The sequence below is a fragment of the Erythrolamprus reginae genome, chromosome 6 (genome assembly GCF_031021105.1).
Source record: "Erythrolamprus reginae isolate rEryReg1 chromosome 6, rEryReg1.hap1, whole genome shotgun sequence".
Lineage (NCBI taxonomy): Eukaryota > Metazoa > Chordata > Lepidosauria > Squamata > Dipsadidae > Erythrolamprus > Erythrolamprus reginae.
In genome coordinates, this window is record NC_091955.1 from 24,116,465 (window position 1) to 24,129,768 (window position 13,304).

General features: G+C 37.9%; 1 protein-coding gene across 1 annotated transcript in view; it reads right to left on the reverse strand.

The window, feature by feature from the left end:
- MAPK12 (mitogen-activated protein kinase 12) overlaps positions 1 to 13,304 on the reverse strand; it is a 64,004-nt gene that overhangs the window by 43,166 nt on the left and 7,534 nt on the right. The window contains exons 3-6 of the mRNA XM_070755415.1: positions 8,532 to 8,590; positions 6,103 to 6,214; positions 1,964 to 1,993; positions 1,236 to 1,283 (exon numbers count right to left, since the gene is read on the reverse strand). Of these exons, the coding sequence (XP_070611516.1) occupies positions 1,236 to 1,283; positions 1,964 to 1,993; positions 6,103 to 6,214; positions 8,532 to 8,590 (249 nt within the window). The remainder of the gene's footprint in view (positions 1 to 1,235; positions 1,284 to 1,963; positions 1,994 to 6,102; positions 6,215 to 8,531; positions 8,591 to 13,304) is intronic.

A 13,304-nucleotide genomic window follows, 5' to 3' on the forward strand; every position in this document is an offset into this window, starting at 1 on the left:
GCACAAACAACCAAACACACATATACAGAGTTTGAGTTAATTATTATGTTCTGTCTATATAATATAGGGCAGTGTTTCCCAACCTTGGCAACTTGAAGATATCTGGACTTCAACTCCCAGAATTCCCCAGCCAGCATTCGCTGGCTGGGGAATTCTGGGAGTTGAAGTCCAAATATCTTCAAGTTGCCAAGGTTGAGAAACACTGATATAGGGATCTCCTCTATCTAGCAGCCTATTCTTAGGAACTATTAGATAAGGCTCCAAGGAACTTAGGAAAGGCTGACCTTTTGTGGTCGTGCAGTGATTCCAGGCTAGCTCTGAGCTTGATCTCTCCCCCGCCAGGCAGGGTGCTTCCCAACACTGGGGAAGCTGACAAAGAAAATGGTAAACGACAATCACAATTTCAGGACATTTGGCAACTGGTTGTAAATGTGAATAGGTTGCCAAATGCACAAAATACAGTCATACGATGGCACAGAGAGAGAGAGCTACGCCACAACAGGGCCTCTTCCTATTACAGGCTCTTAAAGTGATATCAGACCAAACATCTTGCTGATTCATCATCGTAGCAGCTGGTCAGCTCTTAAATAATTTCTCTGATAGTTGTAACATAGGACACAAACTGAAGATCACACTGAACTGCTTGTTGCTCCGGACAATAGTAATTCAAAAGTAATTGCATTTAAGAAGGTTTTTACATGAACCCCATCAATAGAGCCTTTTATTATGAGGCTCAGTTGTTTCAATGAAAGCCTTACAAAGTGAAAAGCTACTCAGCATTTTATTCTCATTACTCCCAATCTAGGACTGCATGCTATGTTTCCGGCTTGTATCTTATTTTCCACAGCTTAATTAAAGATACCTTTTGAAAAAGACAAAAGACTTGATTCTGCTCTCTTCTTACAAACAATGGGGTGAAATCCAATAATTATCTATGAAAACATTCAAGCTTAAGCTTCTGAGAAAATGTTAACAAACTTCTTTTGCAAGCAATCATCCTTCTGCACCAGCTCGACACTTACATTGTGTGCAATGTTGCAGAGTCTACCCTTAGTCGGGAAATGTGCAGTTAATCCAGGCACACAGACATTAACAGTCTACTAATTCACACAATAGTGCTACAGACTGCAACCTGTTCTCATTTTTTTTTGGCGTTAATTGTATCTGATATACTTCCAGATTCCCCAGTATTTACTTCTGAAAAAGCCACTAGACTACAGCATTCACTTTCTTACCTTCAACTCACAGTCTTCATTAACTGCTAGGTTTCCAGGTTTTAAATCCTATAAAGATGTTTAAAACAAGAAATCTAAAATTGAGTTCATTTGTAATTGGAATTATTTATTTCAAAGGCAGGCATTTTTAGTTGTTGTTCAAGACAAACGATGGCCCAGAATGCAAATGGGCTGATATGTTGCCAAATATGAACATAGGGTCTGATAATCAAGAGATTAGAGGCTTCTCTGCCAGTGATTGAACAATTATAGAAGCCAAGGGAGCAAGCTAAGTATTACAAAAGATCCAAAATCAAACAGGTGTGTCCACGTGTATCACTATAACATTTCCACTGAGCAAAATGAAAATATTACAAGCATGCAAACATCCTGATCTCATTTTAATCAATCACAAAGGAAACCTGTAGTATTCATCGCATTTGCACTGAATTGGAAATAATTATTGTAATAATTCCTGAAGGATACAGTTTAATTTGCATTTAAGCTGTGACTTTGCAAACAGTACATTATCCAGTTCTCATTAAAACAGCAAAGACTTTTTCAAAGCAGCTTTGTAGGTATCAGTAACTGAAATTGTGCAATAAACATTATCTTTCTTTGTATATTTCAGTATAAAATTTCAGTATAAAATTTACAAGCATTATATATGTGGATATGTGATTGTACAGAATCTTTCTACAAGAATAGCTAAATCTATCAGAAAGAAAAGCTTGAAGAGATTTACTTACTCTATGAATTATGCCAGACGAATGGATATACTGTGGAAACAAACAAACAACATTTTACTCATTTGCTATTGATGAAAGGCTTTTCTTGTTGTTCCAAAGCTTTGCAAAGCAATGGCAAAAACAATCCATGGGGGACCATTCTGATTCATGTAGTCATCTTCATCTGACTTTTCTGTTTTGGGTTTAAAAAAAGGTCTTCTGCTAAGCAAAACATCAGGCTGTAATTTTGTTTATATTTACAGATATGCCTCTGGGCCTCACAAAACCTCTTAATAGTTCTTAAGAATAAAAAAAATGCTTGCTGTCTTCAATGGTGTGCACTTTGCACAAATACCCATCTGTTAATGGATCAAGGTAATCTGAGTCAATAATGAGCATCTTGCAAGATTGGATGGAGTATGAGACACAGAACAGCCTCAACTGTCTGCTTTCTCATAAATGCTAATTTGTGACCTGAATGCCCCCGCTCTAACATTTGTTATGTGAATGGGCAAGAAGCAGCCATTTTGTCAATTTCCGTGCCAAAATTTTGAAATTAAAATTAGTCTTTCAATTAAAAAACCCCCTGTTGCCTGTACTTTAGCTGTGTTTTACAGAAGTTGTAATCCAACAAACCTAGAAATCAATCTTCAATCTTTAAGTTGTCAGAAACCAGATATTTTGATTGAGAAACATATGAATGGAAAATTCAGAATTCTTATATCATAGCGAGATATATATATATCTTTTGTATATTTACAATGGATCAATTTTGGATGGTCAGCCAAAAGTCATGAATTTTGTAAGTCATTTGTCTCCAGATGTCCAAGAATCTCAACACCTAGCATGTCTTTGTTGACTTGGGTGACGACCAACTTTGGATGTTCAATGAACTGCTGTAAGTCAAGGACTACATTTATTACCCAAGAATCTGCTACTAGGATCAAAGAGATACTAAAATGTCTAGATTCTAAGAATCTGAAACTGTTCTTGGATGTTCTGTTTTTTTTAAATTATTATTCTTATTATATTGATGGTCTTTGACTGTTATAAAGGTCTATTTATCAAAGACACTGTTAACTGGAAGATTATTTTTTTACTGCGGTGGGCTACGAACCAGAACGCTAAATTACGCTCGCCGCGGCGGCTCATAAGTTCTTGCGGGATCAGCACGATTTTGCTGTTGCACCTGTGGAGGTAACAAAATCGTGCACGGAGCTGCAGGTAAAACCTCGCTGAAACACAGGTGCAATTTTGCTACCTCCACAGGTGCAGCAGCAAAATCATGCTGATCCCACAAGAACTTACGAGCTGCAGTGGCGAGCGCAATTTAGCGTTCCGGCTTGTAGCTCACCTCTGCTGTACACCAGCACTTCAACTTACCTACATATATAGGAAACCAGTCTTTTGAACTATTGCTCAAGACCAATTGTCTGCCTTTCTTCTCTGTAAGCACTAAACTTCCAGATAAAATAAATTTGCAAAACAGAGCTTAGATGATGTTTTTCTATACCATAGCTCTTCTTGGGTTCTATTTCTGCCTTTGTTTCCTTTCAACAATGGCACTGCCACCACTATGGGATTCCCAAACTAGATCCTTCAGCCTTTTTAAACTTACCATTCTTCTTCCTACTATATTAGCAGGAAAGAAACATTTGAAACCTTAGCATGAATCCTTATGTTTGCACAACATATTCACAGTATATTTTGTGTAAAAGAAATGAATTACTAGAATTGAGACTTTCCCTTCCCTCTAGGCCTATAAAATTTATGCATGGTATGTCTATATGTATGATTGGTTTCTTAAATTGGGGTTTTTATATTAACTTAAATATTAGATTTGTTTATATTATCTTATTATTGTTGTTAGCCGCCCCGAGTCTATGGACAGGGGCAGCATACAATGCTGATAAATAAATAAACCAACAAATAAATAAATAAAAGTAGGAAAGGATCATTATGGAAATATTCTTAGATAGGTAAAGCTTCCTAAGAAGCTAACAAGGAACAGGCAAAGCAATGATTTTTGCTGAAGATTCTGTAATGTAGTTATGAATGTGATGGACTTGGGACTGGAAAGGCAGAGATTAAAGGTCCGCCTGAGCCACGAAAGCTGAAAGGGTGATTTAGAATCACTCTTGCAATTCAATATATTTCACAGGGTTGTTGTTATAGGAGGATAAACATTATTGGTATCCTCAAACTTGTAAAGGAAAGGTATGAAATCAATCAAATAGATATATGAAGCCACAACATAAAATATCCATTCCCCCCTAAAAAAGTTGTTTTCATTTCTTGTTGCCATTACACGCAGTTTAAACAAACAAGAAAAACAGCCAGTGTTGCTTCTCATGAAACGTTAGGTACAATATTTAGGTCTTTTCATTCTCCCTGCACCTGGGTCAAATTGCATATTGGAACTAAGATGGCTTTCTGGCTTAAAAAGCTAAAGCATTACATGATGCCCAAGGTATTCAAAGGCCATTGTTGTTTTCCTTGATTGGTTTGCAGTAAATTCAACAATGCCAAGGCCTAAACCTGACCACAAAATTCCATTCCATTCCCATTCCACTCTCTACTCCACTACATTCTATTCATCACCTATAAAGCCCTTCAAGGCACCAGACAAGGGTATCTACGTGACCGCCTTCTGCCGCACGAATCCCAGCGACCGGTTAGGTTCCACAGAGTTGGTCTCCTCCAGGTCCCTTCTCTGTGGCGGCTCCGACCCTCTGGAATCAGCTCCCTCCAGAGAACAGAACTGCCACCACCCTCCTTGCCTTTCATAAACTCCTTAAAACCCACCTCTGTCGTCAGGAGTGGGGGAACTGAAACATCTCCCCATGCCTGTGTAGTTTTTTGTGTATGATATGATTGTATGTATGTTTTCATATATTGGGGTTTCTTTTTTTTAAATAGAATTTTTAAATGTATTATTGTTATTTTAGATTCTAACTATTAGATTTGTCATTATATATTGTTTTTATCATTGCTGTAAGCCGCCCCGAGTCTACGGAGAGGGGTGGCATACAAATCTAATAAATAATAATAATAATAATAATAATAACAACAACAACAATAATAACTTTATCTCTACTCTATTCTTTCCTTCCTTTCTCCTTCCCTCAGCAAGTAAAGGGAGGGGTCAAATTGAAGCCTTATTTGAAAAGAAACCATCACAAAAACAAAATATATGATAGAAAAAAATGTGCTTATGAAGATGATTGAAGGTGAGAAAACAGAGCTCTCTGTTTTCTCGCCTTCAATCATCTTCATTTTTATTTCATTAGAAAGAGCATGTTTTTTTCTATCATATATGTTGTTTTTGTGATTGTTTCTTTTCAAATAAGGCTGCAAAAATCAGTCAGGTGGACACCTGGTCCACTTGACAAAGAATTTCCCAGAGATAAATTACCATTGTCTCAATCTAGAAGAGTAACTGATTGCTCCCCAATAAGTCAGGCTCCTCAAAACAATTGTATAACATGTTTTAAAGGAGGCTTATAGAACTTGGGATATTTCCGGACCAAATCTGTAACCTTCAGACAAGTCATGAAGCAGTTTGTTTGTATTTGCTAGGATTACTCATTTTCCTGCACAGTATGCATAAGGTTCATGAGTAAATGGACTAAATTGAATCTTCACACACAACCTTCAAATTAATTAAATTTGGAACTAAGAGAAGCAAATAATCAAAGTTTATAAACTTAAAAGGATTTAAAATCCAAATCCTGATAAAGGTTCACCAATGAAAATGTAACATAAGAATGAAAATTTATTTAGAGTAAAGATTAGTAAAAACATTCTAATTTCAAATTCCATCTGTCAATGAATATGTAAGTCTACACCATGAAATGAAACCTGCATGAGGATGTCCCTTATATTTTTTTTCTTTCTTTCAGTTGTGTCTGAATATCAGAGGCTGCCTCAACACATTCTTGCAGTTTTCTTGTGGCAAAGGGTTTCTGAATTGGTTTTTCAAGGCTGAAAATAACAGGTCCAAAGTTACCCGGGTGGAATTGTGCCTAAGGCAGGACTAGAATTCAGCCTCCTTGTTTCTAGAATGATGCCTTAATTACTACTTACCTTAGGAAAGGATATATTGTGTCTCAAGAAAATGATGACAAAAACCAACAAAAATTAAAACAGAAAGATCTAACCTTTAGGCCTTTTAACATCTGGTAAACCAGGAACTGGATCCTATCTTCAGTTAGTTTCTCATGCTTCATTATTTTACTTAAGTCTGTTCCCATAAATGGCATGACAAGGTAGCTAAAATAAAAAGGCAATTAAACATGAACTAAACCAAATTACATTATCTAATAAAGGCATACCAGATTATGAATATTTCAGTTAGAAGGTGAAAGGACATTACAGTGTTCCCTTGATTTTCGCGGAGGATGCGTTCCAAGACCGCCCGCGAAAGTTGAATTTCTGCGAAGTAGAGATGCAGAAGTAAAGTACACTATTTTTGGCTATGAACAGTATCACAAGCCTTCCCTTAACACTTTAAACCCCTAAATTACAATTTCCCATTCCCTTAGCAACCATTTATATTATTACTCACCATGTTTATTTATTAAAGTTTATTAAAAAAATATTTATTAAAGGCAGACAACGGTTTGGTGATGACATATGACATCATCGGGTGGGAAAAAATGTGGTATAGGGAAAAAAACCGTGAAGTATTTTTTAATTAATATATTTTTAAAACCATGGTATAGACTTTTCGCGAAGTTCGAACACGCGAAAATCGAGGGAACACTGTAAATCTACCTTTAAATATGAAAGTTAAATTGGAATACAGGTAGTCCTCAACTTACAATGAAACTTTTAATTTAAATTTTTAATTGCTAGGCAAGACAGTTGTTAACTGAATTTTGTCACAATTGTTAAGTGAATCACTGCAGTTGCTATGTTAGTAACATGGTTGGTAAATGAATCTGGCTTCCTCATTGACTTTGTCAGAAAGTTGCAAAAGGTGAGCGCATGTCCCTGGGACACTGCAACCATTATAAAAACATGCCAGCTGCCAATCAAAAGGGAGCCAAAAAAAAGCAGGTATTTTTCAGGTTTTGGGGACTATATTTAGTGCAAGGGAAAAAGCAGAGCTTTCTGATTAAAAAACTCAGGATAAACAAAGCATCAGGCCTGGCGTGCCGACAATTATTGAAATAATGGAAACACTGATGTGTGCTTTCCTCCATGATTTTGTTATGGCTAATGCGCCATAGCTTATGAATATTGCAAAGCTGTTGAATAGCTTGCAAGCTATTCAAACAATGTAAATAACCAATAACAAAAATAGGGTTGAAGTAATAACTGTAGACTTTTTACACTAATACATATTTGGTAGATATTACTGTGTTCACAAGTAATAAGAAGTTGAAGGACTAAATACAGGGTTAAAAGCTGACAAATACATGCAAAAATGCAATACTAATTTAAAGCAGAAGAAGACAGGAAAGAAACTATTTATAGAAGCAATTAATTGCAAAAATCCAACTAACTAATAAAAGTTTTATAGACTTTTCTGAGAGAAATTACTTATTTCTATTATTCTGGGGGAGGGAAGTACAAAAAGCTTAAACTTCTCAAGCATTGTACACTACCAGTATCCATCAGTCTCAGCCATTTTATATGTTGATTGAATACAACAAAAATTGGCTACTGTCAAGTAGAAAAAGCTGCTCTAGGTTTTAAATGGTTAAGATAATCTATTTTTAATAAATAACTAGATCTTCCAATACCTAATTATAAATAATCAACATTCTTTAAAAAAAAAAAACAACCAGATATTTAACTAGTCTGACAAACAAAAGGTGGCATATAAAACCTAACAAATAAATAAATGAACTATTTTTAAAATAAGATATATTACTTTAAATAATCCCATCAGCAATAATTTCACCACTGGAAAACAAAATGAGCATTAATGTGCTGGTTTACATTTTATTTGGCGGATATATGGCCTAAATGTCCTCCAGCCTCATTTGATACAAGCTTAACCATTAAAACTAGAAAGGTCTTTCACAATTAAATTTTCTACTTAATGTTATAAAGAGGTAACAATCTATCTCCAAGTTCATAGTATGTACAAACATAGATAGTTGTGATGTCATGTTATTCGGTATATAGTCACCTGATTCTTGCAGCATGACAATGTTCACCAACATCTACATTAATGTATCCTAATATGAAGAGCCAGATTCCAAACTGTTCCAGTTAACTCCAAAGCAAGCTTAACCAAGAACAGGGATAGGCCACTAATTTCTGCAAGGGGTGACATGAGAAACTGGGAATGTTGGGGAGGACCATCAATGGCATGCAATTGTTTCACTGTCCACAGGTTTTATGCAAGTATCCTGCCCATGACACCCTCCCCCCCAACATTGCTGAAGCCCTGTTATCCCACTGATGCCAATGCCATGTGCCAGACTGGGATTGCCTATGAGCCATTAAATGCCCAGGTCTGTAAGAAGGAACAATAATTACATCAATGTAAATACAAAGACATTTGAGATCAGCATCTATTTTAGTGTGAATCGAAACACAGAACCAAATGTTTTCCCTAAAATTATGCACTTACAAGTCATTAAATTTATCCAGTGAAGGATCTGGTGTGAAGACATCTAAAAGTCCAATTACCTACAGAAGAAGAGAAATACAAACAAGGAAATGTTGCCATTGCAATTATTTGCATGAGAAACATTAATTGCCAGTCTATTTCCAGGTCCAACTCAAGGTGTTATGATCTTTAAAGCCCTACATGGCATGAGGTCAGGCTACCTATGAAACTGTCCTTATCCCATTACATCAGCCTGACCCACCTGATCACACAGGAAAGACATGCTGCAGATGCCGTCAGTTAATGAGTGACTTGGGGGGGTCCACAAAGAAAGCTTTCTCTGTCTTTACCCCTACTCTGTTAAAGCCTAGCCCCCCCCCCCTCAAGATGAGGCGGGTCCCCACTCTCCTGGACTTCTACAAAGGTGTTAAAAACACAGCTCTACACCTTTTCTTGCACCAATGAAATGGAGGGTTGGTGCCCAGAAAGCCCCTCCACCTTTTAATCAATTTGTAACACCCCTTGCTTGTTTTAAATTTTACATACCGTTTTATGTGTGGTTAATACTTTATTGTACACTTCCCAGAATTGCTTTGTGATGGAAATGGATTGTTCTTAAGTATGACAAATGAATAGTTAGTGAATCCAGGGTTTGTTTCGCTATAGAGAAATGGTACACTACATGTTTAGTATACTGTATCTTGCATGCATATCATATATATAGGTTGATCTGAGCAACTGAGAACAAACTGCAGAACTGAGATTTCCCATCTCTTCAACTCCTCTAAAAACAGTCTGCATTGGTTGCCGATCAGTTTCCGGTCACAATTCAAAGTGTTGGTTATGACCTATAAAGCCCTTCATGGCACCGGACCAGATTACCTCAGGGACCGACTTCTGCTGCACGAATCCCAGCGACCAGTTAGGTCCCACAGAGTGGGCCTTCTCCGGGTCCCGTCAACCAAACAATGTCGCTTGGCGGGGCCCAGGGGAAGAGCCTTCTCTGTGGCAGCCCCGGCCCTCTGGAACCAACTCCCCCCAGAGATTAGAATTGCCCCCACCCTCCTTGCCTTTCGTAAGCTGCTTAAAACTCACCTCTGCCACCAGGCATGGGGGAATTGAGATACACTTTCCCCCTAGGCCTTTACAATTTTATACATGGTATGTCTGTATGTATGATTGGTTTTTTATAATAATGGGTTTTTAACTGTTTTTAGTATTGGATTATTGTTATATGCTGTTTTATTCTGTTGTTAGCTGCTCCGAGTCTGCGGAGAGGGGCGGCATACAAATCCAATCAATCAATCAATCAATAAACAAACAAACAAACAAACAAACAAACAGTCCAGAGGTTAGAAAACTTCATATGAAGGAGGATTGTCAATGGAGATAAAATTTCCTTTTATACTGCTTTGTTTGTGGGAATGTCTCCTTGGATCAGAAAAGAAAACTGTTGACCGGCATCTTCCTTTTGGCATCTTCAGAGGTTCCTCTACTATAATTCTATACGCTCAAATTGACACCATTTTGAGGTAGGCAACAGAAAGAAATAATCTTAAAGATTTATCACAATTAAAAAATAAAGACTCTCACTATATTGCCGCCACCTAAGTTTTGTTCACATGAAAGATGTAAAGCTCTTGTAAACATCATTCATCCAGAAAGATTAACTATGATCCTTTACCACTAAAAGGTTTCTATCCATTTTAGATTTGGTTTAGCAACACAGCATACATAGATACCCCCCTCCTAAATATTTAATGAATAGATAAAATATTACAAGCCTGCAATTATCTCACATATTCTCATGAAAATTCATGATCCGCAAGCGTTCATCTGAGAAATAGCAAAGCCAGGAGCCAAAAAAAAAGTGCTGAGCCTTGATTTACTGCATCCCATCAAAAAAAACATTGACCAAATTAACTTGCATGAAAACACAAACTTGCCTGATTCCTAACTACTAATTTACTTGCTTGGCAGAAAAATAGAAGATGATTAGCACTGAAAAAGAGTAATTAATGGATTCAAAATACATATTGTTTTTTTCAATGCTAAAATCCAACGTTAAAACAAAACCTCTGAAACTGCACTTTGACAAAACTGTTATGGCTTGAGTGGAATGGAATACAGCGATACCTCGTCTTACAAACTTAATTGGTTCGGGGATGAGGTTCTTAAGGTAAAAAGTTTGTAAGACGAAACAATGTTTCCCATAGGAATCAATGGAAAAGCGATTAATGCGTGCAAGCCCAAAATTCACCCCTTTTGCCAGCCAAAGTGCCAGTTTTTGCACTGCTGGGATTCCCCTGAGGTTCTCCTCCATGGGAAACCCCACCTCTGGACTTCTGTGTTTTTGCGATGTTGCAGGGGAATCCCAGCAGGGGAATCCCAGAATCACAAAAATGTGCGTTTCGCTGGCAACGGAAGTCCGGAGGTGGGGTTTCCCAGCGAAAGGAGCATCAGTTAAATTGCAGCATCGCAAAAACACCGAAGTCCTCGAAACCCCACCTCCGGATCTCTGTGTTTTTGCGATGCTGCGATTTCACTGATAAAAGCTGGACAACTTCAGATATGCAGATGATACACTCTAATGGCAGAAAGTGAAGAGGAGCTAAAGAGTCTCTTGATGTGGGTGAAAGAGAGTGCAGAAGTTGGCTTGAAACTCAACATTAAGAAAACTAAAATCATGGCATCTGGCCTTCTCAATTCCTGACAAAAATGGGTGCTTCGCTGGCAACGGAAGTCCGGAGGCGGGGCATCCCAGCGGCGGTGGTAGGTTTGTAAGGTGAAAATAGTTTGTAAGAAGAGGCAAAAAAATCTTAAACCCCAGGTTTGTATCTCAAAGAGTTTGTATGACAAGGCGTTTGTAAGACGAGGTATCACTGTATTTGTAAGACAGCATTCTCTCCCTCAAGCCCCAGATTCACAATCAGTGTTGATAATTACTAGAGAAAGCATATGTTTAATTGGACTGAAAAGTAATCCTGTCAAGAACACATTGACGTATCAACTGGTATAACAAAAATCTTTGTTCTCTTTAGCTTTCAAAAAAGGGGAACAGGCATTTTGCACCAAGTATTATTGTTCAGACATGATAATAAAATAATTACTTATATATATTTATTATATCTATCTATCATCTATCTATCATTTTAACCGTTGGGTGAGATCATCCAAGGGCATGAGGTGAGTTACCAGCTGTACATCTCCACCCCATGTCCACTCAGTGAAGCAGTGGAAGTGATGTGCCGGTGTCTGGAGGCTGTCAGGGTCTGGATGGGTGCCAACAGGCTGAGACTCAATCCAGATAAGACGGAGAGGCTGTGGGTACTGACTCCCAAGGACACTTCTATCTGTCCGTGCATCACCCTGGGGGGGGGGATTATTGACCCCCTCGGAGAGGATTCGCAACTTGGGCGTCCTCCTCGATCCACAGCTGACATTAGAACATCATTTTTCGGCTGTGGTGAGGTGGACGTTTGCCCGGGTCTGCCTATCTGGACCGGGAGTCACTACTCATGGTCACTCATGCCCTTATCACCTCGAGGTTCGACTACTGAAATGCTCTCTACATGGGGCTACTGTTGAAGAGTGTTCGGAAACTTCTACTCATCCAAAATGCAGCCGCGCGAGGAGTCTTGGGCCTTCCAAGAAATGCCCATATCTCACCATCACTCTGCGGACTGCATTGACTACCAATTTGTTTCCGGACACAATTCAAAGTGTTCGTTATGACCTATAAAGCCCTACATGGCATAGGACCAGATTATCTCCAAGACCGCCTTCTGCTGCACAAATCCCAGCGATTGGTGAGGTCCCACAGAGTTGGTCTCCTTAGGGTCCTGTCGACCAAACAATTTCGGCTGGCGGGACCTAGGGGAAGAGCCTTCTCTGTGCGGGCCCCGGCCCTCTGGAATCAGCTCCCCCCAGAGATTCGTACTGCCCCCACCCTCCTTGCCTTCCGAAAAAGTTTAAAAACTCATCTTTGCCACCAGGCCTGGGATTCCTTAGACCTTCCCCCCAACCAATGAATGCTTAGTTTGACTGCTGAATGAATGATATTGATAGTTTTTAATTATAATTTTAAGATTGTTTTTTAAGGTATAATTGGATTGTTATTATTGTTTCCTGTTTTTTCTGTACATGCTGTGAGCCGCCCCGAGTCCTCGGAGAAGGGCGGCATACAAATCCAACTAAATTCTAAAAAAATAAAATAATCTAATGCTGTGATTCCAAATCTCAAAAATAATTATGACTTTGCAGTACTGATATATTAAAAATCAGTTATAATTAAAACAAAATTTCAACAACTGCATTTAAAGTCATAGTTCCTATAGAATTCCAAGCATTTGAGATAACAATAGCATGAAGACTGAAATACATAGTAATACCATTCAACCAAAGAGCTTGGTGAACAAAATATCAAACTGGCGCAACTTGTTCATTAGGCTCTATAATAATTCTCATTTAATCATTAAGTTTTTTCTTAAATTTGGCAGGCAATATACTGACTGTAAAATGCTTAGAGAAGGCTGTAAAGCACTGTGAAACTGTATATAAGTCTAAGTGCTGTTGCTATTAGGCTACATATTAAGCTATATGTTATAGCATTTTCACTCACCTGCTCTATTCCTTTATTATTAGGACTGTGAGATTAGTATCTTTTTCAGTTCCAGTTTTAACTAAATAGACTTTAATTATAAATAGAACTTAATTGTTAGTCATTTAACCAATTCTGACTGCTGATTGATTCAATAATGTTCAATAAGCTTTTGCAGATTGATTGAATCCCAA